The sequence below is a fragment of the Cervus elaphus genome, chromosome 9 (genome assembly GCF_910594005.1).
Source record: "Cervus elaphus chromosome 9, mCerEla1.1, whole genome shotgun sequence".
NCBI lineage: Eukaryota > Metazoa > Chordata > Mammalia > Artiodactyla > Cervidae > Cervus > Cervus elaphus.
In genome coordinates this window covers 50,763,822-50,791,295 of record NC_057823.1, presented here as the reverse complement: position 1 = coordinate 50,791,295, position 27,474 = coordinate 50,763,822, and the positions used below count along the sequence as shown (strand labels likewise).

General features: G+C 37.7%; 1 protein-coding gene across 1 annotated transcript in view; it reads right to left on the bottom strand.

Moving 5' to 3' along the window:
- Positions 1-26,784, bottom strand: part of PKD2L2 (polycystin 2 like 2, transient receptor potential cation channel) — a 40,739-nt gene extending 13,955 nt beyond the window's left edge. Inside the window, exons 1-8 of the mRNA XM_043912863.1 lie at positions 26,754-26,784; positions 25,959-26,060; positions 24,133-24,266; positions 23,326-23,582; positions 20,245-20,466; positions 17,315-17,543; positions 6,094-6,264; positions 5,408-5,589 (exon numbers count right to left, since the gene is read on the bottom strand). Of these exons, the coding sequence (XP_043768798.1) occupies positions 5,408-5,589; positions 6,094-6,264; positions 17,315-17,543; positions 20,245-20,466; positions 23,326-23,582; positions 24,133-24,266; positions 25,959-26,060; positions 26,754-26,784 (1,328 nt within the window). The remainder of the gene's footprint in view (positions 1-5,407; positions 5,590-6,093; positions 6,265-17,314; positions 17,544-20,244; positions 20,467-23,325; positions 23,583-24,132; positions 24,267-25,958; positions 26,061-26,753) is intronic.
- Positions 26,785-27,474: the final 690 nt, after the last annotated feature.

The window sequence follows — 27,474 nt, the reverse complement described above, 5'->3', positions numbered from 1 at the left end:
TCACTAGCTTGCAGTGGTATTGCCAGACATACCAGAGATACATTAAAAATTATAAAAGTATAATATATGTATTAATATATATATATATATATATATTTAAGGGGAAACCTGGAAAGGAGTTTTTACTACTATGTAGACACTTCACTATCATTTTTCCAGTAGTTATGTACAGATGTCAGAGTTGGACCATAAAGGCCAAAGGATTGATGCTTTCTAATTGTGGTAATGGAGAAGACTCTATACAGTCCCTTGGACTGCAAGGAGATCAAACCAGTCAGTCCTAAAGGAAATCAACCCTGAATATTCATTGGAAGGACTGAAGCTGAAGCTCCAATACTTTGGCCACCTAATGCGAAGAGCCAACTCATTAGAAAAGACCCTGATGTTGGGAAAGATTGAATGCAGGAGGAGAAGGGACGACAGGATGAGATATTTGGATGGCATCACTGACTCAATGGACATGAGTTTGAGTAAACTCTGGGAGTTGTTGAGGGACAGGGAGACCTGGTGTGCTGCAGTCCATGGGGTCGCAAAGAGTTGGACACAACTTAATGACTAAACAACAGACACTTTGCATGATTAGTCAGTCAAAGGACTGAAAAAGAATGTTTCTTATTTTTAAGCCAAAACATGAAGGGAACCATAGGACCATGTATAATAAAGGAAGAAAATGTATTCAAAGAAATCAGCTATTTGGAGTCCTAGGACTCAAGAGTTTTCTGGAATTTCATGCTTGGTACCTGCTGCTGCTGCTGCTAAGTCACTTCAGTCGTGTCCGACTCTGTGCGAACCCATAGACAGCAGCCCACCAGGCTCCCCCGTCCCTGGGACCTGAGACCTGACTAAATCATATGTAAAATACTTATCTAGTTTCTAATACTGGATTCAAATGCTTTTTACATAAGACAGAAATGCTGAATCTCAGCAAATCAAACTTTTTTCTCTCTGGCATAGGAGAATATGAGGTTCTGTTTAAGTGTTTCTAATATGATTTTTTTATGCTTAGGTTGTATTTAAGAAACGATCAGTATTTGATACTTTTTCAAATATGTCACTTTTTACACTATCCTGTTCTCTAAAGATATTTTCTGACTTGTGTTTTATTTCTCTAAATATATCATTATTATTTGAAGTCTTTGAGTCTGTTTCTGTTGTCTGTTGTATCTGTTAGTTCTTACTTAGGATTTTTTCCTCCTTTTATACGAGGTTATCTTTGACCATGAGCAGAAAATTATACTTGAAGGACTTGGGATGAAGATACCGTTCTCCAGAGAGATTTGTATATGTGTCTGCAGGTGTATATGGACATTCTAGCTTGGGGCTATCTTAAACCAAATTCAAGATAATGAGGTTCCCTGGATACCTAGGTGATTAAACCCCTACTTCAAGTCACTGAGGGATTTATTTTTAACTTGAGGCTGTAGCACTTCAGATCCCTGCTTTATGTATGGTGAGGTTATCAGACACTGCTCTTCTCCCCCTACCCCACTTTCCAACACAGACACAAAGGCTCTGGGTTTCTCTTCTGTCTCCTCCTTGAGAAGTAACTAGGAACACAATTTCTTAACTGTTTCCTCTGGATCAGCAAAAATGCCTCCACGATGGAGATTTTGGGGAAGATGGAGTAAGGAGCACTAGGAATCTGTCTTACCACCTTGACAACAGTCTCACTGGTACAATCTGATATAACATTTGAAATGAACTCTAGAGTCTGTTGAAGGCTTGCAACATTTAGGAAAGGACTGTACAATTTGGGTGAATTTAAACTTTTAGTTTGACAGCAGCTACCCACCTCCTGGGCTTCCCAGGTGACTCGGTGGTAGAGAATCCATCTCCCAATGCAGGAGACTCTGGTTTGATCCCTGAGTTGGGGAGATAACCCTGCAGGAGGAATTGGCAACCCACTCCAGCATTCTTGCCAGGAAAATTTCATGGACAGAGGAGTCTGGTGGACTATAGCCCATGGGGTCATAAAGAGTTGGACATGACTGAGTGAGTGAGTGAGCGAGCATGTGTGCATGTGCACACACACTTCCAATCCCTCAGCCCATGGCAGGTGGCCCTGTGTGTATTCCTGGAGCAGCTTGTGCATAGCTTATGGGAGCCAGGGTGGGCAAGAAGGATTGGGTTGTCCAAACATCAGGGGTCTGTGTTCTGATTGCTGCTGCTGATGACAGAGGCAGGTATCTTACTACATTGGTTGCAAGTGCCTCCCTCTCTGGCCGAAGCAATGTCCTTGGGATTGAAAAGCCCAGTGCCCTTTCCTCCTTCATTTTTTCTTTCTTTCCTTTGGGAACCAGACATTAAAGACTAGGACACTAAAAAAACAAACAAAAAAACCCCTGCATATGTGGAGGAAATTAGAAAATCACCATGCCTACCCAAGGAATGGCACAGACTCAGAGCTGAGAAGACCTTTAAGTTTACACCTCAGGCTGATCCTCAGCATGGAAACAGTTAACAATGAAAAACAACAACAGAAAACATAGCAGGCCCTGGGGAAGGGAAATTAGCTGATTTCTAAAATTATCACATTGTTACACTTAAATTTCTAGTTTTCAACAAAAAATGACAAGGCATACAAAGAAACGGGAGTATGGCCTATTCAAAGGGAAAAAGTGAATCAACAGAAACTACCCCTGAGTAAGACCACATGGCAGATCTACTAGACCTAACCATTTTAAAGATGCTCAAAGAACTAAAAGAAGTTGGAGAAAGTCAAGAAAACTTAAGTATGAACAAAATGGAAATATCAGGAAAAAGAAAACCTCAAACCAAAAAGCAATTCTAGAGCTGCAAAGTACAATAACTGAAATGAAAATTCATTAGAGGAATTCAAAGGTTGATTTGCAGGCAGAAAAAAAAAATTAGTGAATTTGAAGATAGAGCCATTGAAATTACTGAGTCTGAGGAACAGAAAGAGAAGAGTTTACAGAAAAAGTGAACAGAGCCTTAAGGGACTTATGAGACATCATCAAGTGGACCAAGATATGCATAAGCATATGAAAAGATGCTCAGTATTGCTAATCAGTAGAGAAATGCAAGTCCAAAATACAATGAGATACCATACCTCACACCCATTAGGATGGCTACTATCAAAATAATTTTTGATAAAGCTGTGGAAAAATTGAAACATATATGCACTGTTAGAAGAAATGTAAAATGCAGTGTCCACTGTGGACAACAGTATAGCAGTTTCTCAGGAAATTCAAAATAGAATTACCATATGATCCAACAATTCTACTTCTGGGTATATACCCAAAAGAATTCAAAGTAGGATCTCAAAGTGATTTGTACACCGTGTTTTCACAGTAGCATTATTCAGGAGATTGAAAACATGGAAGCAGCTCAAGTGTCATTGACAGATTAATGGATAAGCAAAATGTGGTGTGTATGTAAACACACGCACAGTGGAGTATTATTCAGCCTCAAAAAGGAAGGAAATCCTGACATATTCTACAACATTGTTGACGATATGCTAAGTGGAATAAATTAGTCAGAAATGGACACATACTGTATGATTCTATGAGAATTGCCTAAAGTAATCAAAGTCAGAGACAAAAAGTACAATGATGGTTGCAGGGGCTGGAGTGGGGGGAGAAAGGGAGAATTCCTGTTTAATATAAGTTTCAGTTTTGCAAGAAAGAAAGATTTCTGGAGATGAAGGATGGTGATGATTGAACAACACGAATGTACTTCACTCTTAGAAATGGTTTTAAAAGTGGTTAAGATGGTAAATTTTATAACAGCTTAAAATCTTTAAAAAAACCTTCAGGGACAAATAGCTTTGGATGCTGGAGCTACTTCTCTGGGTTCTTGCTTTCTGATTTTGGACACTCATAAATTGTGAAGAGATTGATTTGAATAGCCTTGCACATCATTACCAAAAGCAGAAGTTCCCTCATTAGTCCATTCCGAACTTTTCTGTCTGCTTAATTTATGTCTTATACTTTCTTTCCTCCCATTATCCAAGGTGAGACACATTTCCAAGGTTCTGTAGATTATTACATTCATATTTAATGTCCAATATTAATTAGTTTTATTACTACACTTAAGATCCTAGGAAGGGACCAAGAAGTTGTTGAAACTGCAAACATTGACTCAGGGTAAACTAATTAGACTTCTCATTTGTAGTTGGAAGGGACCTCTGGAAGTTATTTAGTTCAGCCCATTCATTTACAGATTAATTAAGATCTAGAAAAATTAAATAGCTAGTGGCAGAGGTAGAAAGTAGAATTCTATCATCTTGTTTAGTAAAGGATTATTTCAGAAAAAATTTATTTCAAACAGTGGTACTTCAATTATTTACATGTGGATAATGAAATTTTTCCGACTAAGTCAGTTCAGTTGCTCAGTAATGTCTGAATCTTTGTGATCCCATGGACTGCACTAAAATTTACCCCCAATTGAGTAAAAGGACCATGGACATATTTGAGGAATTCTGAACTGAAGAAAGTAGTACAGTTTTTCTCAGAGCCATATGTTACCATGGACTACAAATTTCCAAGAGTGATGCAAAATTTCCTAAACTTTCTTAAATATGAAACTATTTCCCCCAGATAATCTTAGTCTAGATTGTACGGAACACATTTTTGAGACCTGATATTTTAGACCAGCAGACCCCAAAGTATTTGGCACCTGGGACCAGTTTCGTGGAAGACAATTCTTCCATGGGCTGCAGAAGCAGGGATGGCTTCAAGATGATTTAAGCACATTACATTTATTGTGCACTTTGTTTCTATTAATTACATCAGCTCCACCTCAGATCATCAGGCTTTAGATCCAGGAGGTTGAGGACCCCTGTTTTAGACAAGCATATATATGTATATATATATATATATTTTTTTTTTAATAAAACTTGTTTTACCTACTCAAAAGTGGAAGTCTATTTATTAAAATTACTCACTTTTAAAGAAGAGCCTGAATACTTTTCTAGGCACTCTGCCTAATCAGTTCTTTAAGTTAGTTATCTGCTAGTTGCTTTATGTGTATAAAGCTATTTTTAAAATTCAGCTTTGCCAGATGAGCAAAGGACAATCAAGTCAATATCAATGAAAGGATTCTAAAGATACCCTCGAAAGAAAACACTTAGAATTTCTTTTGCCCAGAGAATAGATACTATGGAGACATGGAGCCAATATTTTTTAACTTAGATAAAATTTTCACTTCTAGAAAAGTAAAAAATTATTTTTCTAACTTGACTTAGTAACATGTGAAGAGTGGATAACACCATCAATTTGGATCTTTCAATGCCTAACTGCACTTTGAGTATAACAGATATTTAGCCATCGGTGAAAATATCAAACCATTTTAAAATTTATTAAAGCTTATTTCACTACTTACAGGCATTTTCATGATTTTTTGTTATAAACTGGAAAATATAATTATGTTTATACTAAGAGCTTACATGGCATTTTGAAAAGTGGAAAAGTCGTCAACCTGTGATCCAAAAACAAGAAATCCTAACTGAGCGTAAGCAAAGAATATTATAAAAAACATGATAGCAAATCCTATTATGTCTTTGATACATCGTGACAAGGTTGATGACAGCTGAGACATTGTCTTATTAAAGCTTATGAATTTGAATATCTGAAAAAGAACAAAATTAATTGGAATAGAATACTAAAGATTATACTTACTTAGAGTAAGTTAATTTCAGAAGAAATCTGCTTCAAATTAAAAGAGATGCTTAATGATAGTCAAGGATGTTTCAGGATTTGCCAGCAATCACCACAAAGCAAAACTACTTTAAAAATTACTGTATAGTTAAGAGTATCTTTTTGTTTTTTTTTCATAACTTTGTAGTTTGAGTTCTCATTATCTAGTGTAATAAAGTGAAGTCGCTCAGTCATGTCCAACTCTTTGCAACCCCATGGACTGTAGCTGCCAGGCTCTGCCATCCATGGGATTTTCCAGGCAAGAATACTGGAGTGGGTCGCCATTTCCTTCTCCAGGGGATCTTCCCAACCTAGGGATTGAACCCGGGTCTCCCACCCTGCAGGCAGACTCTTTACCATCTGAGCCACCAGGGAAGGCCTTTATCTAATGTAATAAAACATATCTAATCTGTTACGGCTGATAAAATAGAAATACCTTTATCCATGCAAAGAAGATGGTTATGGCAATTATATTATTGTAATAAATGTGCCAGTATGCAAGAAAATAGAAATCTGAATATTTTTCAGTATCTCTTAGCAGTTGTCCAAGCATGCGATAAATGTGCATATTAGAGTATGAGCTGAAGAAAACAGTCGAAAAACATAACTAAATGGAAAAATAAGAAGAGTTAGTTATCATTTCTACCTCTAAATCTGTAGCCTATATACAAATACATGAAAAACTTCATCAAAGGTCAACCAAAAGGAAGGGATAAGACATAGGCTTTTATATAAATTAAAGTAAGCCTCAATTTATAGAAGTTTAAGGTAGCATAATTATAAAAGTAACAAAATATTGGCTATATGTATTGGCAAATCTATATGCCTTTTTGTTTCTTTGAGGCATAAAACACAAATATATAAAATGATTATATAATTCTGACTAGGTTATAAGAGTTTTTGCTCCATGTAACTACATGATACCTAAGAGTTTAATATTTTTCACTCTTAAGAAAAAATTTTTTTACAGTTCCAAAGAAATAACCCCCTTTAGGACTCTGTAACAACTCTTTTTAAAAATTTTATTAATTTTTTATTGAAGGATAATTGCTTTACAGACTTCTGTTGTTTTCTGTCAAACCTCAAAAAGAATCAGCCACAGGTATACATAACAGTTCAGTTCAGTCCCTGTCATGTCCGACTCTTTGCGACCCCATGGACTATAGCATGCCAGGCCTCCCTGCCCATCACCAGCTCCAAGAGTTTACTCAAACTAATGTACATCGAGTCAGTGATGCCATCCAACCATCTCATCCTCTGTCATCCCCTTCTCCTCCCGCCTTCAATCTTTTTTTTCCTTTAATTTATTTTTATTAGTTGGAGGCTAATTACTTTACAATATTTAGTGGTTTTTGCCATACATTTACATGAATCAGCCATGGATTTACATGTGTTCCCCATCCCGATCCCCCTCCCACCTCTCTCTCCATCCCATCCCTCTGGGTCTTCCCCATGCACCAGCCCTGAGCACTTGTCTCATGTATCCAACCTGGGCTGGTGATCTGTTTCACACTTGATAGTATACTTGTTTCAATGCTGTTCTCTCTGAACATCCCACCCTCGCCATCTCCCACAGAGTCTAAAAGTCTGTTCTGTACATCTGTGTCTCTTTTTCTGTCTTGCATATAGGGTTATCATTACCATCTTTCTAAATTCCATATATATGCATTAGTATACTGTATTGACTTTATCTTTCTGGCTTACTTCACTTTGTATAATGGGCTCCAGTTTCATCCATCTCATTAGAACTGATTCAAATGAATTCTTTTTAATGGCTGAGTAATATTCCATAGTGTATATGTACCACAGCTTCCTTATCCATTCGTCTGCTGATGGGCATCTAGGTTGCTTCTGCTTTCAGTCTTTCCCAGCATCAGGGTCTTTTCCAGTGAGTCATTTCTTCGCTTCAGGTGGTCAAAGTATTGGAGCTTCAGCTTCAGCATCAGTCCTTCCAATGAATATTCAGGACTGATTTCCTTTAGGATGGACTGGTGGATCTCTGCAGTCCAAGGGACTCTCAAGAGTCATCTCCAACACAGTTCAAAAGCATCAATTCTTCGGTGATCAGCTTTCTTTACAGTCCAACTCTCACATCCATACATGACTACTGGAAAAACCATAGCCTTGACTAGATGGACTTTTTGTTGGCAAAGTAATGTCTGCTTTTTAATATGATGTCTAGGTTGGTCATAACTTTTCTTCCAAGGAGGAAGCGTCTTTTAATTTCAAGGCTGCAGTCACCATCTGCAGTGATTTTGGATCCTCCCCAAAAATAAAGTCTCTCACTGTTTCCATTGCTTCCCCATTTATTTGCTATGAAGTGATGGGACCAGATGCCATGATCTTAGTTTTCTGAATGTTGAATTTTAAGCCAACTTTTTCACTCTCCTCTTTCATCAAGAGGCTCTTTAGTTCTTCGTTTTCTGCAATAAGTATGATGTCATCTGCATATCTGAGGTTATTGATATTTCTCCTGGCAATCTTGATTCCAGCTTGTGCTTCATCCAGCCCAGCATTTCTCATGATGTACTCTACATATAAGTTAAATAAACACGGTGACAATATGCAGCCTTGATGTACTGCTTTCCCGATTTGGAACTAGTTTTGTTCCATGTCCAGTTCTAACTGTTGCTACTTGACCTGCATACAGATTTCTCAGGAGGCAGGTCAGGTGGTCTGATATTCCCATCTCTTGAAGAATTTCCCACAGTTTGTTGTGATCCACACAGTAAAAGGCTTTGGCATAGTCAATAAAGCAGAAGTAAATGTTTTTCTGGAACTCTTTTGCTTTTTCAATGATCCAACAGATGTTGGCAATTTGATCTCTGGTTCCTCTGCCTTTTTTAAATCCAGGTTGAACATCTGGAAGTTCACAGTTCATGTATTGCTGAAGCCCGGCTTGGAGAATTTTGAGCATTACTTTACTAGTGTGTGAGATGAGTGAAATTGTGTGGTAGTTTGAGCATTCTTTGGCATTGCCTTTCTTTGAGATTGGAATGAAAACGCACCTTTTCCAGTCCTGTGGCCACTGCTGAGTTTTCCAAATTTGCTGGCATATTGAGTGCAGCACTTTCACAGCATCATCTTTCAGGATTTGAAATAGCTCAACTGGAATTCCATCACCTTCACTAGCTTTGTTCATAGTGATGCTTCCTAAGGCTCACTTGACTTCACATTCCAGGATGTCTGGCTCTAGGTGAGTGACCACACCATCGTGATTATCTGGGTCATGAAAATCTTTTTTTGTATAGTTCTTCTGTGTATTCTTGCTACCTCTTCTTAATATCTTCTGCTTCTGTTAGGTCCATACCATTTCTGTTCTTTATTGTGCCCATCTTTGCATGAAATGTTCCCTTCAAAGCTCTAATTTTCTTGAAGAGATCTCTAGTCTTTCCCATTCTATTGTTTTCCTCTATTTCTTTGCAATGATCACTGAGGAAGGCTTTTTTTTCATCTCTCCTTGCTATTCTTTGGAACTTTGCATTCAAATGGGTATAGATTTCCTTTTCTCTTTTGCCTTTCGCTTCTCTTCTTTTCACAGCTATATGCAAGACCTCCTCAGACAACCATTTTGCTTTTTGCATTTCTTTTTCTTGGGGATGGTCTTGATCCCTGTCTCCTGTATAATGTCACGAACCTCCATCCATAGTTCTTCAGGCACTCTGTCAGATCTAATCCCTTGAATCTATTTCTCAGTTCTGCTGTATACTCATAAGGGATTTGATTTAGGTCATATGTGAATGGTCTAGTGGTTTTCCTTACTTTCTTGAATTGAAGTCTGAATTTGGCAATAAGGAGTTCATGATCTGAGCCACAGTCAGCTCCCAGTCTTGTTTTTGCTGACTGTATTGAGCTTCTCCATCTTTGGCTGCAAAAAATATAATCAATCTGATTTTGATATTGACCATCTTGTGATATCCATGTGCAGAGTCTTCCCTTGTTTTGTTGGAAGCGGGTGTTTGCTGTGACCAGTGCTTTCTCTTGGCAAAGCTCTATTTGCCTTTCCCCTGCTTCATTCTGTACTCCAAGGCCAAATTTGTCTTTTTCTCCAGGTATCTCTTGACCTCCTACTTTTGCATTCCAGTTCCCTTTAAGGAAAAGGACATCTTTTTTGGGTGTTAGTTCTAGAAGGTCTTGTAGGTTTTCATAGAACCGTTCAACTTCAGCTTCTTCAGCACTACTGGTCCGGGCATAGACTTGGATTACTGTGATATTGAATGATTTGCCTTGGAAACGAACAGAGATCATGCTGTCGTTTTTGAGATTGCATCCAAGTACTGCATTTCAGACTCTTTTGTTGACTATGATGGCTACTCCATTTCTTCTAAGGGATTCTTGTCCACAATAGTAGATATAATGGTCATCTGAGTTAAGTTCACCCATTCCAGTCCATTTTAGTTAGCTGATTCCTGCAATGTCGATGTTCACTCTTACCATCTCCTGTTTGACCACTTCCAATTTGCCTTGATTCATGGACCTAACATTCCAGGTTCTTATGCAATATTGCTCTTTACAGCATGGGACTTTACTTCCATCACCAGTTACATCCACAACTGTGTGTTGTTTCTGCTTTGGCTCCATCTCATTCTTTTTGGAGTTAATTCTCCACTGATCTCCAGTAACATATTGGGCACCTACCGACCTGGGGATTTCATCTTTCAGTGTCCTATCTTTTTGCCTTTTCATACTGTTCATGGGGTTCTCATGGCAAGAATACTGAAGTGGTTTGCCATTCCCTTCTCCAGTGGTATACACATATCCCCACCCTTTTGAAACTCCATCCTATGTCCCTCCCCATCTCACCCCTCTAGGTTAATACAGAGCCCCTGTTTGAGTTTCCTTAGCTATACAGCAAATTCTCGTTGGTTATCTATTTACATATGGTAATATGTTTCCATATTACCCTTTCCATATATGTCACCCTCTCCTCCCCTCTCCCTATTTCTATAAGTCTATTCTCTATGTCTATTTCTCCATTGCTGCAGTGTAAATAAATTCTTCAGTACCATTTTCTAGATTCTGTATATATGTGTTAGAATATGATATTTATCTTTCTCTTTCTGACTTACTTCACTCTATATTAATAGGTTCTTGGTTCATTCACCTCATTAGAACTGACTCAAATCCATTCCTTTTTATGGCTAAGTAAGAGTCCACTGTGTATATGTACCACAACTTCTCCATCCATTCATCTGTCGATGGACATCTAGGTTGCTTCCATGTTCTAGCTATTGTAAATAGTGCTGCAGTGAACAATGGGACACATGTTTCTTTTTCAGTTTTGGTTTCCTCAGGGTATATGCCTAGGAGTGGGATTGCTGGGTCATATAGTGGTTTTATTCCTAACTTTTTAAGGAATCTCCAAACCATCTTGCATAGTGGCTGTATCAGTTTACATTCCCACCAACAGTGCAAGAGCATTCCCTTTTCTCCATACCCTCTCCAGCATTTATTGTTTGTAGACTTTTTGATGATGGCCATTCTGACCGGTGTGAGGTGATATCTCATTGTAGTTTTGATTTGCATTTCTCTAATAATGAGCAATACTGAGCCTCTTTTCATGTGTTTGTTAGCCATCTGTATGTATTCTTTGGAGATATGTCTATTTACGTGTTTCTCCCACTGTTTGAGTGGGTTGGTTGTTCTTCTGGCATTGAGTTGTATGAGCTGCTTGTATATTTTGGAAATTAATCCTTTGTCAGTTGTTTCATTTGCTATTATTTTCTCCCATTCTGAGGGTTGTCTTTTCACCTTGCTTATAATTTCCTTTGCTGTGCAAAAGGTTTTAAGTTTAATCAGGTCCCACTTGTTTACTTTTGTTTTTATTTCCATTACTATAGGAGGTGGGTCATAGAGGATCCTGCTTTGATTTATTCATTGACTGTTCTGCCTATGTTTTCCTCTAAGAGTTTTATAGTTTCTGGTCTTACATTTAGGTCTTTATTTATTTATTTATTTTTATTTTTTTCCATTTATTTTTATTAGTTGGAGGCTAATTACTTTACAATATTGTAGTGGTTTTTGCCATACATTGACATGAATCAGCCATGGATTTTCATGTGTTCCCCATCCCGATCCCCTCTCTGCCTCCCTCTCCATCCTATCCCTCTGGGTCTTCCCAGTGCACCAGCCCTGAGCACTTGTCTCATGCATCCCACCTGGGCTGATGATCTGTTTCACCCTTGATAGTATACTTGTTTCAATGCTGTTCTCTCAGAACATCCCACACTCGCCTTCTCCCACAGAGTCTAAAAGTCTGTTCTGTACATCTGTGTCTCTTTTTCTGTCTTGCATATAGGGTTATTATTACCATCTTTCTAAATTCCATATATATGCATTAGTATACTGTATTGGTCTTTATCTTTCTGGCTTACTTCACTCTGTATAATGGGCTCCAGTTTCATCCATCTCATTAGAACTGATTCAAATGAATTCTTTTTAATGGCTGAGTAATATTCCATAGTGTATATGTACCACAGCTTCCTTATCCATTCGTCTGTTGATGGGCATCTAGGTTGCTTCCATGTCCTGGCTATTATAAACAGTGCTGCGATGAACATTGGGGTACACGTGTCTCTTTCAGATCTGGTTTCCTCAGTGTGTATGCCCAGGAGTGGGATTGCTGGGTCATATGGCAGTTCTATTTCCAGTTTTTTAAGGAATCTCCACACTGTTCTCCATAGTGGCCGTACTAGTTTGCAGTCCCACTAACAGTGTAAGAGGGTTCCCTTTTCTCCACACCCTCTCCAGCATTTATTGCTTGTAGACTTTTGGATAGCAGCCATTCTGACTGGCGTGTAATTGTAGTTTTCTTTTTTTGTGTTGTCTTTGTCTGGTTTTGGTATCAGGGTGATGGTGCCTCGTAGAATGAGTTTGGAAGTGTTCCTTCCCCTGCAATTTTTTGAAAGACTTTTAGAAGGATAGGCATTAGCTCTTCTCTAAATATTTGATAGAATTCTCCTGTGAAGCCCTCTGGTCCTAGGCTTTTGTTTTCTGGGAAATTTTTGATCACAGCTTCAATTTCAATGCTTGTAATTGGGTTGTTCATAACTTCTATTTCTTCCTGGTTCATTCTTGGAAGATTGAACTTTTCTAAGAATCTGCTCATTTCTTCTAGATTATCCATTTTTATTGCCATATAGTTGTTCATAATAGTCTCTTATAATCTTTTGTATTTCTTCATTGTCTGTTGTAATTTCTCCTTTTTCATTTCTAAGTTTGTTGATTTGATTCTCTTTTGTTCTTGATGAGTCTGGCTAAAGGTTTGTGAATTTTGTTTATCTTCTCAAAGAACCAGCCTTTAGTTTTATTAATCTTTACTATTGTTTCTTTCGCTTCTTTTTCATTTACTTCTGCTCAGATCTTTATGATTTATTTCCTTTTACTGATTTTTTTTTGGTTCTTGTTTTTCCAGTTGTTGTAAGTGTAGAGTTAGGTTGTCTTTTCAATGTTTTTCTTGTTTTTTTTGAGGTAGGATTGAATTGCTATAAACTTCCCTCTTAAAACTGCTTTTGCTACATCCAAGGAAAGTTATGACCAACCTAGATAGCATATTAAAAAGCAGAGACATTACTTTGCCAACAAAGGTCCGTCTAGTCAAGGCTATGGTTTTTCCAGTGGTCATGTATGGATGTGAGAGTTGGACTGTGAAGAAAGCTGAGTGCCGAAAAATTGATGCTTTTGAACTGTGGTGTTCGAGAAGACTCTTGAGAGTCCCTTGGACCGCAAGGAGATCCAACCAGTCCATCCTAAAGGAGATCAGTCCTGGGTGTTCACTGGAAGGACTGATGCTGAAGCTGGAACTCCAATACTTTGGCCACCTCATGCGAAGAGTTGACTCACTGGAAAGGACCCTGGTGCTGAGAGGGATTGGGGGCAGGAGGAGAAGGGGACAACAGAGGATGAGATGGCTGGATGGCATCACCGACTCGATGGACATGAATTTGAGTAAACTCCGGGAGTTTGTGATGGATTGTGATGGACAGGGAGGCCTGGCGTGCTGTGATTCATGGGGTCGCAGAGTTGGACACGACTGAGCGACTGAACTGAACTGAACTGAATAGGTTTTGAGTTGTCATGTTTTCATTGTCATTTGTTTCTTGAATTTTTTTTAATTTCCCTTTTGATTTCTTCAGTAACCTGTTGGTTATTTAGAAACATGTTTTAATCTCCATGGGTTTGTGTTTCTTACACTTTTTTTTCTTGTAATTGATATCTAGTCTCATAGCATTGTGGTCAGAGAAGATGCTTGATATGATTTTGATTTTCTTAAATTTACTGAGGTTTGATTTGTGACCCAAGATGTGGTCTATCCTGAGAGTGTTCCATGTGCACTTGAGAAGAAGGTGTATTCTTCTGCATTTGGATGGAATATCCTGAAGATATCAATAAGATCCATCTCCTCTGATGTATCATTTAAGACTTGTGTTTCCTTATTAATTTTCTCTTTTGATCATCTGTCCATTGGTGTGAGTGGGGTGTTCAGAGTCTCCTACTATTATTGTGTTACTGTCAGTTTCTCCTTTTATGTCTGTTAGTGATTGCCTTATGTATTGAGGTGCTCCTATGTTGGGTGCATAGACATTTACAGTTGTTATGTCTTTCTCTTGGATTGATCCTTTGATCATTATGTAGTGTCCTTCCTTATCTCTCGTAATCTTCTTTAAGGTCTGTTTTGTCTGATATGAGGATTGCTACTCCAGCTTTCTTTGCTTCCCATTTGCATGGAATATATTTTTCCATCCTCTCACTTTCAGTCTATATGTGTCTTTAGATCTGAAGTGGGTTTCTTGTAGACAGCATATATATGGATATTGTTTTTGTATCCGTTCAGCCAGTCTCTGTCTTTTGGTTAGAGCATTTAATCCATTTACATTTAAAGCAATTATTGATATATACATTCCTACTGCTATTTTCTTAATTGTTTGGGGTTGATTTTGTAGATCTTTTTTCTTCTCTTGTCTTTCTTGACTATATAAGTCCCTTTAACATTTGTTGCAAAGCGGGTTTGGTGATACTGAATTCTCTTAACTTTTGCTTGTCTGAAAAGCTTTTTATTTCTCCATCAATTTTGAATGAGATCCTTGCCAGGTATAGTAATCTTGGTTGTAGATTTTTCCCTTTCAGTGCTTTAAATATATCCTGCCATTCCCTTCAGGCCTGCAGAGTTTCTGCTGAAAGCATATGGGATTTCTGTTAAGTGTATGGGGTTTCCCTTGTATGTTACTTGTTGCTTTTCCCTTGCTGCTTTTAATAGTCTTTGTGTGTTTAGTCTTTGTTAGTTTGATTAGTGTGTGTCTTGGCATGTTTCTCCTTGGGTTTATCCTGTATGGGACTCTTTGTGCCTCCTTGGACTTGATTATTTCCTTTTCCATGTTGGGGAAATTTTCAACTATAATCTCTTCAGAAATTTTCTCACACCCTTTCTTTTTCTCTTCTTCTTCTGGGACCCCTATAATTTGAATGTTGGTGCGTATGGTATTGTCCCAGAGGTCTCTGAGACTATCCTCAGTTCTATTCATTCTTTAAACTTTATTTTGTTCTTCAGAAGTTATTTCCACCATTTTATCTTCAGCTCACTGATTCATTATTCTGCTTCAGATACTCTGCTATTGATTCCTTCTAGAGTATTTTTAATTTCAGTAATTGTGTTGTCTCTGTATGTTTATTCTTTAATTCTCCTAGGTCTTTATTGATTCTTGCATTTCCTTCATTTTGTTTTCAAGGTTTTTGATCATCTTTACTAGCATTATTATTCTGAATTCTTTTTCAGGTAGTTTGCCTATTTCCCCTTCATTTATTTGTACTTCTGTTTTTCTAGTTTGTTCCTTCTTTTGTGTAGTATTTCTCTGCCTTTTCATCATCATTATTATTATTTTTAACTTACTGTGTTTGAGGGCTCCTTTTCCCAGGCTTCAAGGTTGAATTCTTTCTTCCTTTTGGTTTCTGCCCTCCCAAGTTTGGTCCAGTGGTTTGTGTAACTTCATGTAGAGTGAGATTTGTGCTGAGTTTTGTTTTTCCTCTGATGGGCAAGGCTGAGTGAGGTGGTAATCTTGTCTGCTGCTGATTAGGTTTGTATTTTTGTTTGTTGTTTAGATGAGGCGTCCTGCGCTGGTTGCTACTGGTGGTTGGGTGATGCCGGGTCTTGTATTCAAGTGGTTTCCGTTGTGTGAGTTCTCACTATTTGATACTCCCTAGGGTTAGTTCTCTGGTAGTCTAGGATCTTGGATTCAGTGCTCCCACTCCAAAGGCTCAGGGCTTGATTTCTCCAAACTAGTTCTGAAATAATGGAACATGGAAGAATGCTGTCATCATTTGGGATTCAGTGGTTTACGGCAGGTCTGGGCAGGTTGGAAACCACCAGGTGGGACTGGAGGAAGGCGGATTTGGTTGCAGCTCTTTCCAGGTGCGGTCCAGGTAAACAGGTGTGTGTGTTGGGGCTGAATAGTGAAGGGCCATGCTGGGACATCACGATCTAATTCTTTCTGCCTGGCTTTATCCCAGAGTTTACAAATACCCCATGCAGCACACTCCACCTGACTCTGGAGGATTCTGGAGCAGGGGGTGTGCAATTGCACTCTTGTGGTCCAGCTCTGGGCTGGTGGCTGTGTCTAACAATTCTTTTAGGAGAGGATTTTTGAACCAGATTATCTTTTATCTATTATTATTATAAAGCTATATGACTATTAAAACTATTATGAAAAATTTCCTTTGACTTCTCTTCCCTAAAATACTCTGTTAAACATTTAATGGGAAACAAATTTTACACACACACACACACACACACACACACACACACACACACACACACACACACACACCCCCACACACCCACCAGGTAGAAGGCCTGGCAAGTCTGCGAAGTTCTGCCATTGGGAACAGGTGACCTGGACCTGTCTTGTCACTGTCAGGCTAAAATATATAATTATATATAATATAAATATATATACACACAAATATACAGACAAACACACTCAATTGGCTATAACTAAGGACCAATAAGAGTGAAAGATCAGATTGTATAAGCCTGAATATTTGCTCATTGTTTCTAAAACCAAAATCTTACAGTTTGTCTTGCTCTGCCCTCTATGTTTATTTTAGTATTTTCTAGTTTTAAGAACTGGCAGTCTTTGGAGCTTCTTTCAAGGACTATTCCCCCAATCCTGGTGGCACCTCTGTGCCTACAAGCTACCCACTCTGGCTTCTCAAACCTTATCCCCACCTTCAGTATTCTGCCTAGGCTTGTCTTTTACCTATTTAAAAATCCAGGACAGCAGATTTAGGCAATGTAGAATACATTTTAAAGGACCTTGCCCCCAAATAATTTTTATTTTCAACACATTCCTGTAAGAAATACATATTTTTGGGTGGGAATAGGGAGACTTAACTGTGCCAATTAAATCATAATACCTATGGAATCACCTGTTCCTCTAGGTTTATGCTAGTCCTCACAAGGACCAAATCAGAGAAAAAAAGACTTCTTCCTTTTGGAGGCATACCATTAATACCTACTTTGACAGTTCATCTTATGGTTGATACTTATGGCTTTTAGAATAAATCACAGATGAATAGAAAATTCTACTTTTTTTTTTTACAGCTCCCTCATTTGTGGGTTCAGATGTGATTTCTGTCAGCCATATCTGTGAAAATATACTTACCACCAAAAGTAATAATTCTAGCCAGTTCCAAATACTTTTGAAATAGGCAAATTTAAATTCTTTCAGTTTTTTGATTTCTTGTATTGTGAAGACAATAATAAAAATACAAAATATGATTTCACAGGAAGCAATAAAATAATCATAGAAGCTAACGTATCTGAGGAGCTTCACAGAGTAAAACTGCCATGAAGTAAGTATTCCTCCAGTTGCAGGGAATTCTGCCACCAATCTGTAAAATGAGGTTTGTGAAAGTAACTGCATTTCAAGAATTTATATTTCAGTACCTAACTCAATTGAAATTTCCAGTCAGTGATGTTGTATACCTTAATAGTTATTTTGTACAAAATATGTTTTCTCAGGGTAACAGGCTCAAAAAATTCTTTTTAATCCTCCACTTTTTTTGGTGCTCTGAAAATTCACAGTGGTCAAAGACCAGTGTAAATGAGAAAGAAGGAAAGATGTGACTTTACATTCATTTTACTCTATGTTTTGATTGCTCATTCCTAACTGGACTGCTAATTTATCCCCAGAGAATAAGGGGTGATGTTCAAGAACATGCTGTACTGTTAGTTACTGTTATTATTCAGGACTCCCCAAATATTTCAGAGGAGGGAAATACACTCTCCCCCTTTAGCTTATCAGAGATACTTCTTGCTTCTAAATCTCAAGATAACATAGCCAATGTTTTCTGTTTAACTTTAGGCACTAGATTTTGGATACAAAGATCTATATGCAAGTAGAAGTATAAAAATTACTGCAGTACCAAATATAAAAAGATTTTTAGGTAATTCCCTGTATTCCTAGTTTTTTCCATAACTGCAGGTAATTAACAATTGGCAGTAATTTAAGGAACCAGGATCTCTATCACAAATTCATAATGTAATTATTCCTACCTGAAGGTGTTAGCAAATCTTATTGGTACTGGAAAAAGGTGCTGCCCCCCTCAACCCCAAAAATACCTTACCAAAATCCAGAACAAAACCACCAGTTAACAAATAGAAAACAGGATTTTTTTTCACCTTGCATATAGTTGGTGCACAAATTTGAGCAAGTGAGTGAAATGAATGAAACTCAGTATTTTGACCTGAAGTGTAGACTAGTAAACAAAAAGCAAAAAATGATGAGCATTTAGTTTGCCAGATATGTGTACAAAAGGAAAATAAGTGGATAAGGTCATAGCGTAAGCAATATGCTCCCATACAACTGTTGATTATACTACCAGGTAAAAGTTTCAAAATCTGCTGAAATTTCTAAAAAACATTTTAAAAGATAAATAAAATAAGCATGAAACCTAGAGACAGAAAATATGGACTTAATGTAGTATTGCAAGGAGTTCTTCGTATGACTGTAAGCCAATTACCCCATTGTTTCTATTCTTATTTAGGACATTGGAGTGATTTGTATTCTTTACTTTATCCCTACCAGGACTATCGGGAAAGGTGAATACTGTTGGTAAGAAGCTGATTCCCTGAAAGAAACTACTATAACATGCTGCTGACAGTAATTCATTTGCTTTCATTTCTTTTTTTCTTTTTTGCTTTCATTTCTATACATTTTAAAGGCTGTGACTATCTTTCACCATCACTGTTGCACAAGGGCCAAGTTCCCCATTCGGAGTAAAGGCTGATTCCATATTCCATTCAGAAGAAAAATGTAAAACTCAAGAGAAAAAAGTGGCTTACTAAGACGCAGTGGACACTAGTGTTTATCTGTCCAGTATTCACTATCCTATTCCTCCTTTCCAATAGAACCTTAATTGTATCAGGCATTCACCCATTCCCAGATGGCTTAGAAGCCAATTCATTCTCCAAGCAGATTCAATCACAGTAGTGCTGTTTGCTTTGCCAGTCCTCCGGCCTAAGTCAAATAGTATGGTCCAGGTCAGGCAGATTATCTAAGATAATCAGACCTACAGAAATAATTTTTTTCTCTTCGGCTGTTTCCTCCTCCTCCTCATGAGAGGGGATGTCTCTCATCCTTTTCTTGGGTCCAACGGGTTAGCCCGGCATGTTATTCTCATGTAATAGTAGAAGTACAAGACAGCAAGTTTTAATGTACAAACCGCTTTCAAATTTCTGCATGTATCATGCATGTGTGCATGCTAAATCGCTTCAGTTTTGTCAAACTCTTTGTGACCGTATGGACTGTAGCCTGCCAGGTTCCTCTGTCCATGGGATTCTCTAGGCAAGGATACTGGAGTGGGTTGCTATGCCTTCCTCTAGCAGATTTTCCCGACCCAGGGATCAAACCCATGTCTCTTATGTCTCCTGCATTGGCAGGCGGGTTCTTTACCACTTGTGCCACCTGGGAAACTCTTGCTTTTATCATATATACTGACATTCCATTGACCAAAGAAAGTCACATGGTTGAGCCTAGTATCTAGTTCTGGGGTATTGCACCCTGCCCTGGGTGACAGGGTACTACAAGTTTACATGGCAAAGATGTGAAGAATTGGGGCCTTTTGCAAATCATCATCCGCTATAATCATGTCTAGGATGTTGGCTGTTGTTATATATTGTTTGAATCTTAAATTGTTCATTCTTGAGCAAAAATTAATAACTTAATAAAGAAGCTCATTGTGAAGGGAAATCAACAGATTTGAACGATCTGATTTAAAGGAAGAAATCGTTAGGGCTAAATGTTATATTTGTCCAGCTGCAGAATGACAAGAAATAAGGTTATGTATTTTTAAGTAATATAAAACTAACCTACTGTATGTAATTCTTCATGTTCTGCAATAAGTCCTGAAACAGTGAAACAATGAATATGATGTTGCTTTTTCTTCATCATTATTGGAGGAACTACATTATATTTATATTGGAGCTTATGATTTTAATCTCAGTACAAACATGCACAAACTGGAAACTCTAAAGAGGGCTCTGGATGCCTTTTAAATTCAATATACTAATAAGAGGTCTTGAGTCACTCACCTGATAATGCAAAATAGATTTACATTAGCATTGTATACTGAAAAATCAATAAAAATAACTCTAGTGCCTCTTGTGATCCAGCTGTTCATTCGGAGGTTAATGAACTTGTTTAGGGTTTCAGATTTTGATTTTGATAAAGTGAAAATATACCCCCCATTTTGGTAAACACCAACAAATCCCCAGTGCCAAGGGGAGTTCATACCAGGAGAAGAGTACTTCCATCTGTTAGACAAAAAAAGAATAATGGAGACATGAGAAAGCTTGACCGAGAATAAGAGTTAACTTTTGGTTCAAAAGTAGTTTAAAAAAAGTAGTACTAAGTTCATAAGCATTACAGTAATTTTGAAGTAAGGTAGTTAAGGATTAAGCTAAAAGGATTAAGGTTGCATATGTTTTCATTTTTTAGTGCTTATTGTGGACAAGTGCTATGAGAAAAAAAAATTTAATCTGTTGCCTCAGGGAACTTGAAATCTAGAAAACAATGATGAATTTTTTTCATTAACATGTCCCTGTTGTCTTATCTTCAGTCTTTGAGGAGGACAAGAACATCCAGGGTTTTAATTCAGAAATATCTGTCTCAGTGTGGGGAAAAAGATGCTTTACAGTGTGGCTTCTAACAATCACATGCCATTTATAAATGTCCAATAAATAAAAACTTTGTTACAATGTCTATGTTGTTATATAGGTATCTTATTTTAATGAAAGTACACAAAGTAAAATCTATATAAGTAAATTTTGTTTCCATTCTTTCTACTTTTAACTTAGTTGTGTGTGTGTGCCTGTGTGTGTTCAGTTGTGTTCGACTCTGTGACCCTTTGGACTATAGCTGTCAGGCTCCTCTGTCCATGGAATTCTCTGGGCAGGAATACTGGACTGGGTTTGCCATTTCCTCCTCCAGGGCATTTTCCTGTCTCAGGGATTGAACCCGTGTCTCCTGAGTCTCCTGCATTACAGGCGGATGCTTTACCCGCTGAGCAGTTCAGGAAGCCCAGCGAACTTAGTTATGGATATCAAAAAATTAAGCTTTGATTCTTCATTTCAGTTCCTATTTAGTCTCCCCAAACAGATCTGAACAATATCCAAAGATGCTCTGCTTAAACTTGTTTTCCTATCAGTAATACCATGTTTGCTTTCACCAGAGAAGATAAAAATGATAACACTAAGAAAAAATACTCATTTAATGAAAATTCCATAGTTGTATCTTTGCACGTTTTCCACATGATTGTTAAAATGAAACAAAAACGTTTGTTATGCTAACCCTCTCCTACTTCCAATTTTTAATACTGGTTTTAATTAATGAATGTTACATTTTAGAAAGACAAACACAACTTGATTCGTATTTTGGTTGTTAGGAAATGACACATTGAAAGTCTAAATCCATGTTAATTTTGGAATGTAAATTATTTGTAGTTGTAATCATTTGGAATGTTAGAATACCTAACAGATTAGTCTTGAGATCAAATTAAAATGTGTAATTAAATAATTGACTTATCTCATAATTTTTTATTGAAAGGGAAATAGTGTGTGGTACTATTATACTATTATAGAAGTATAATATTTAAGAGAATGTGTCACTATACTTAGAACTTACATACAAAACAAGAGAACTATACAAGCACGTTGTGGCCCTCAAGAACGCCCAAAACTCATACAAAGAGAAAATAAGTTAACAGACCCACAAAGCAATGATCAGTCCTAGGGATACTGTGGAAACTGCTCAAGAAGGGAAATGTAGTTACTGTACTTATATTTATATAAATATAAAATAAACATTGACTAATGATTAACAAAATTGCAGTATAACCTTAGCCTATTCGTCATAGGCTAAGACGAATAGGAAGTTTGTTGGAGGAGGGAGTGGTATAAGAAGGATATATGACACACACTTTCTGTGACAGAGACAATAGATATACAAAACTATAAAATCAAGTAATAGCAGTATATGCATACTATTTAGAAATGTGAAGTATATACAAGAAACAACTGAAAGTGGTTGCTTGTGGAATGGAAATTATGAGCAGGAAAGTGGGGACCTTTGTAAATGTTTGCATCACTTTGATAAATATCAAATTCTAAAAAAGATACTTTGCCTCTATGATTTCATATGACCTTATATGCAATGATACCAGTACCTTCCATGTTAAGGGTAGGTAGTGTTAGTGGCACTGGGCTTTTACATTTTCAATGTAAAGTGTAGACGTGAGTCTATACTAGTATTAACCACAGCCACTTTGGAGAACAATGGCCAAAATATCTTTGGCAGGCATCATCTGATGCAGTGTCTGTAAACCTAACTGCCCCTTTTCAAGATGTTGTGCTGTGCTGAGTTGCTCAGTTCTGTCCGATTCTTTGCGATGTCATGGACTGTAGCCTGTCGGGCTCCTCTATCCATGGGAAAAATACTGGAGTGGGTTGCCATGCCCCACTCCAGGGGATCTGCCCAACCCAGGGATCAAACCAGGTCTCCTGCATTGCAGGTGGATTCTTTACCAGCTGAGCCACTAGGGAAGCCCAAGAAAACTGGAGTGGGTAGCCTATCCCTTCTCCAATAGATCTGCCCAACCTAGGAATTGAACCAGGGTCTGCTGCATTGCAGGTGGATTCTTTACCAGCTGAGCCCTACTGGCAACAATACAGTAGGGAAGCCCTACTGGCAACAATACAGGATATCACTGAAGTAAGCCAGAGTGAGAAAGCAGCAGAGTACTTCAGACACATTCCCTAGGGATCCCAAAAAAGCATTTGGGATGTGTATAAGAGCATCTTGCCAGAGCCAGGGAATTTATTATAAAAGCAAAATGGGCACTTTGCCTTGTGTTCAATATGACTTAACACTTCATCTACCACAGCTGGGGGGAAAAAAAACACTCTGTGTCCTATGGTAAACAAAAAATTAACTGGTTTACTCTTCCTTTTCTCAGCACTGCATCTCCGAGTCTTCCTTTGATACTATTATTGAAAGAGTCTCCTTACCTGCCAGCTCCCTGTTGGTATCATTTGGAAAATAAATATATTTTCACAGTTGTTTGAAGATACAATGCTAAGTGCTACAAAAGTTATGTGTAATTTTACACTACTTACTCAGTATCCTGTTTAAGGCCAAAATCAGTGATATCTTCATTTTTAGAAGTGTATTTGTCATAACATTCATCCATCAAAGACCGAAAGAATGAATAGACCTTGCATGTGCCATTGCGGACTTTTAGTTGACGGACTCTGGGGAGTCCTAGAAGTATGTTCTCATAGTAGATGCGACTGCTGTTCTTTAAATCATATAGCTTCTCATTATTGTACCATGAGTCCCAGTACAGACCATCCAAAAAGGGTCCTTCCATAAACTTCATATAGAAAAATACATATTATGGGAAAAATATTTTCATGTCAACTGTGAACAGAATCTACATTCATAATGTTATCCATAAGAATATAAAAATCAGTGATTTTGAGGACAAGTATGAAAATTATTAGCCAAGCCACCATTAATAATGGTAATGGTAGGTGATGTTGATTATAATGAAGATGGTTAACATTTACTGAGTACTTTATATGTACTGTTCTATAAGCACTTAACAAGTATTAACTCATTTCTATAACCTTTCTTCTCTAAGGGGTATACTGAAAACCCTTCGCCACAACATGGGCAAAGAATTTATTGGCAATTCAAGGCATTTTTAACAGTAATTTTCACCATATACGATTTTAAAGTTATAAGAACTATATCACACTGAGAACACAGGTTCTCAATAAACATTGGTTGATTATAATAGTTTGAAGAAATGACATTTATTTTTATTCATTCCTTCAATAAATAAGTATCAAATTCCTATGATGTGTGCCAAAGGCTTTTTTATGCAATACCTAAAACTATTTCATCCAATCACACCTTACCTTCCAAAAGTCAGTTATGCTGCGAATAGACTTAAAGTTGGTTCTTTCTTCACCAGCCACAGATGTGTCCAAAAACAGAGATGACATAACTTTGTTTAAGTAATACATATGTGGGTTTACCATTCCAAAAGTCACTAAGGAAAATAATTTTTTATTTTAAAACTTACGTTAAAAAAAACTCAAGTTTTTATCAGGATTAAAAATGTAATTTGTTCCTAATTTTGTTTTGAAAATTCAGTTTTATTTTGCTAACTATAAAAGCAATAATAAAAAAACTAAAATATAAAAATACAAAACAGGAAGAACTTTTCTTTAACCCACTATGTAAGAGTTAGGTTTGGCATATATTCTTCAGATTTTTCTAAATGCAAACACAATATAGAGAAGACAACTTTATTTTTACAAAACGGAGACTACATTTTACATACTGTCATGCAAATTGGCTTTTTTCCAACACTGGGAGTATGCAGCACAATTTAGTTAAGTAGTTAAGGATATGAACTTTAAAATCAAACAGATTTTTTTTTATCCCACCATAGGGATATCTTCTAATGTTTTGAGAAGTGAGATAGTTCACGTGGAACACTTAAAACTATGTTTTGGCACATGATAAGATTGAAAAAAATATTAACTAGTATTCTTTCTCATTCTTTCTAGGGGTAGGTGTGTAGGTTTTAGATCAGTGAAAGTGTTAGTTGCTCAGTTGTGTCTGACTCTTTGCCATCCCATGGACTATTAGTTCAGGGTATAGACTAAATATGTCTTTTTTGCTAGAAGATATTTATTTTTAGTAATAATCCATCTTCAACATTATTCCATGGCAAACATGAACCTGTGCCATTCTTTAATGTTGCATATTATGTCATTATATACACCAAAATATTTTAAAAAATCCTCTGTCGGAGATTTCCCATTCTTCCTAGTTATAAAAAGGTGTTTTTTTAAAAAATCCTTGAATAATGTGATTGAGTGATTTTAAATATTTTCCACTCCCCAAATGTTCTGTAATAAGCATTTAAAAACTATAACTTATGAGATGGTTAAAGCTGTTTTTTAATCAATAGCTGACTCAAGCTCACTCCCACATACCAATTAATTAGTTAACTGATAAATATTGGGCTGGCCAAAAAGTTTGTATGGGTTTTTCCATACCATCTTACAGAAAAACCTGAATAAACTTTTTTGCCAGCCCAATAACTGCAATACTGACATATGTCCAGCCAGTGAGTTTACATCTACTGTATACTGGGTGCTATAAAGACAAAATGCTCTTTAATACTGATCATGCTATTAACTCACAGATAGGAGGAATGTAGGTTGAGATGTTTTCCTGGTCCTCCCTAAAGATTTGCACTGATTTGTATCTCCTGTAACTCAGAACTAGCATATTTTACTATTAACTGTGTTAACATGCTAGGGAAAAGATCAAAGTAGACATCAAGACTAACTTCTTAGGCCTTATTTGTTGTCTGACCCATTTGTAGTCTGACTAGGGTGAAGCTGATGTATCTGTATAGCTCTAAAAGAAATCAAGAATTGGCAACTCAAGGGAATATATTCAAGATAGACCTGCCAACAGGAATAATTGATTCAACCAAAGTTGACTATGAAAGCTTTTTATTAAATCCGTGACTTAAAGTTGTGCCCCTTAAGAAATGGACATGGTGTCGATCTAAATGAATTTAAAGTGTTTGAAATGTGTCACTATTTTTTGAGAGGTTTCAGTAGTCTAAAAGCCTAATTTAAAAAAAATAAAACCCATGTTTTATTTTTCATCAACAGATGACTTTAGTTCAAACTGTTTTCATCTACATCTGTGTACTTACATATACATAAGTTTATTAAAAAAATAGAGTAGAGTAACAACTCCTGAAGTGTGGTTCTAATTTCTACATCCTCTCTGTAACGCAGTTTATGTTTCGGAGTTCCTGTGAGACATAAAACAAAATTTTTTCTTTAATTTATAATGTATGTAAATCACAGGGGTGGAAAAACAGAGGCAATTTTAGCTGTTTACACTGTGAAGGAAAGCTCCAACAGCTTCTGGTTATGTTTTTACTCTCACTTTTATGAAGAAGGAATAATTAGTAACATTTTCCCATGGTGATAGTGGGCAATCATTTTATGACTGTTCATGATGAATTTTATAACCCGGATGTTTCCTTACCAGTCTTGTTTTAAACTGAAAATGCAAAATACAAACCAAAGAAAACCTCCTCATCTGTCCTTAATCGTTTTTCACCATCCGTCAACACTGCTTGGGATGGCTGGCTCCTGCCGGAGGAGGAAAAAGGACTCTGCCTGGGATTCTGCTAAGGTCGCTACTCCTTCGATCAACAAAGGCCTTATAAGGCTGGTCCAGCGAAGGCCAGTGTATAGCAAGTGGCTGCACCCAGATCCAGCTTCGGGCAAGGGCAAGAGGCGAGATGTCTCCTCGAGGATTCACTTTTCCTGTCACACACAATGAGCCTCTCCGATTCTCAAGAAGAGGCTGTGAAGGGTAACCGATCTGGAGATTATATCTCTCATCAGAGATCATGCGGGGTTACAAACTTTCTTGCAGGGTATTTCGAATTGCCAGTTCCGCCCTGCCCCACCCACTCCCTAGGAGCGCCCCTCACCGCCTAGGTGCCACCGCGAAGCCTCAGCCATTGCCGACTTGGACTACGACGCCCGTTTCGCCTTCCTATGCCTTCAGAGCCTGCGCAGTACTCTTGTGCACGTGCGCCCCTGGCTTGTGCGCCTGAGCGAGTCCTCTAACAACGCGCGCATGCGGGGCTTGAAGATACGAGTGCGCGTGCGCACTGAGGGCTGCGTGGAATGGTTTGGCGTGAGGCATGAGGCCGGCCTACGCATGGCAGCAGCTGGCTCCTGGGTGTTGTCGATTTCTACGGCAAACTTGGCGTTAGGCCTGAGCATAATCATGAAAATCGTACTAATTATAATGGGCTACTTTTTCTTGACTCTTTAATTAATCTGTTGGCTTGTTTAGTCTTCATACTGCCCCTTCCTGAAAGGTAGGTGTTTTGTCCTCGTATTAGACTTGAAGAAACTGAGGAGAATAAATTACTTAACCAAAGTCGCGTTGGGGCAAAGTTTGCTCAACGCCGACGCCGGAAATTGTAACGGAGACCCCACTCCGCCGCTGCAACTTTCAGAAACCGGTTATTACTAATTGAGAGCTGTTGCTAGAAATAGCTTCCACCCCGCTTTCCACCCAATATGGCTGAAGAGAACATTGAAGTATATATATTGGGGGAAAAAAATCTGTTTAGCAGTGATGCTGTAAAAGGGTAGGCCAAAACAGTAGTTCTTGGGAGCCCAGACTCATATCTGACATAG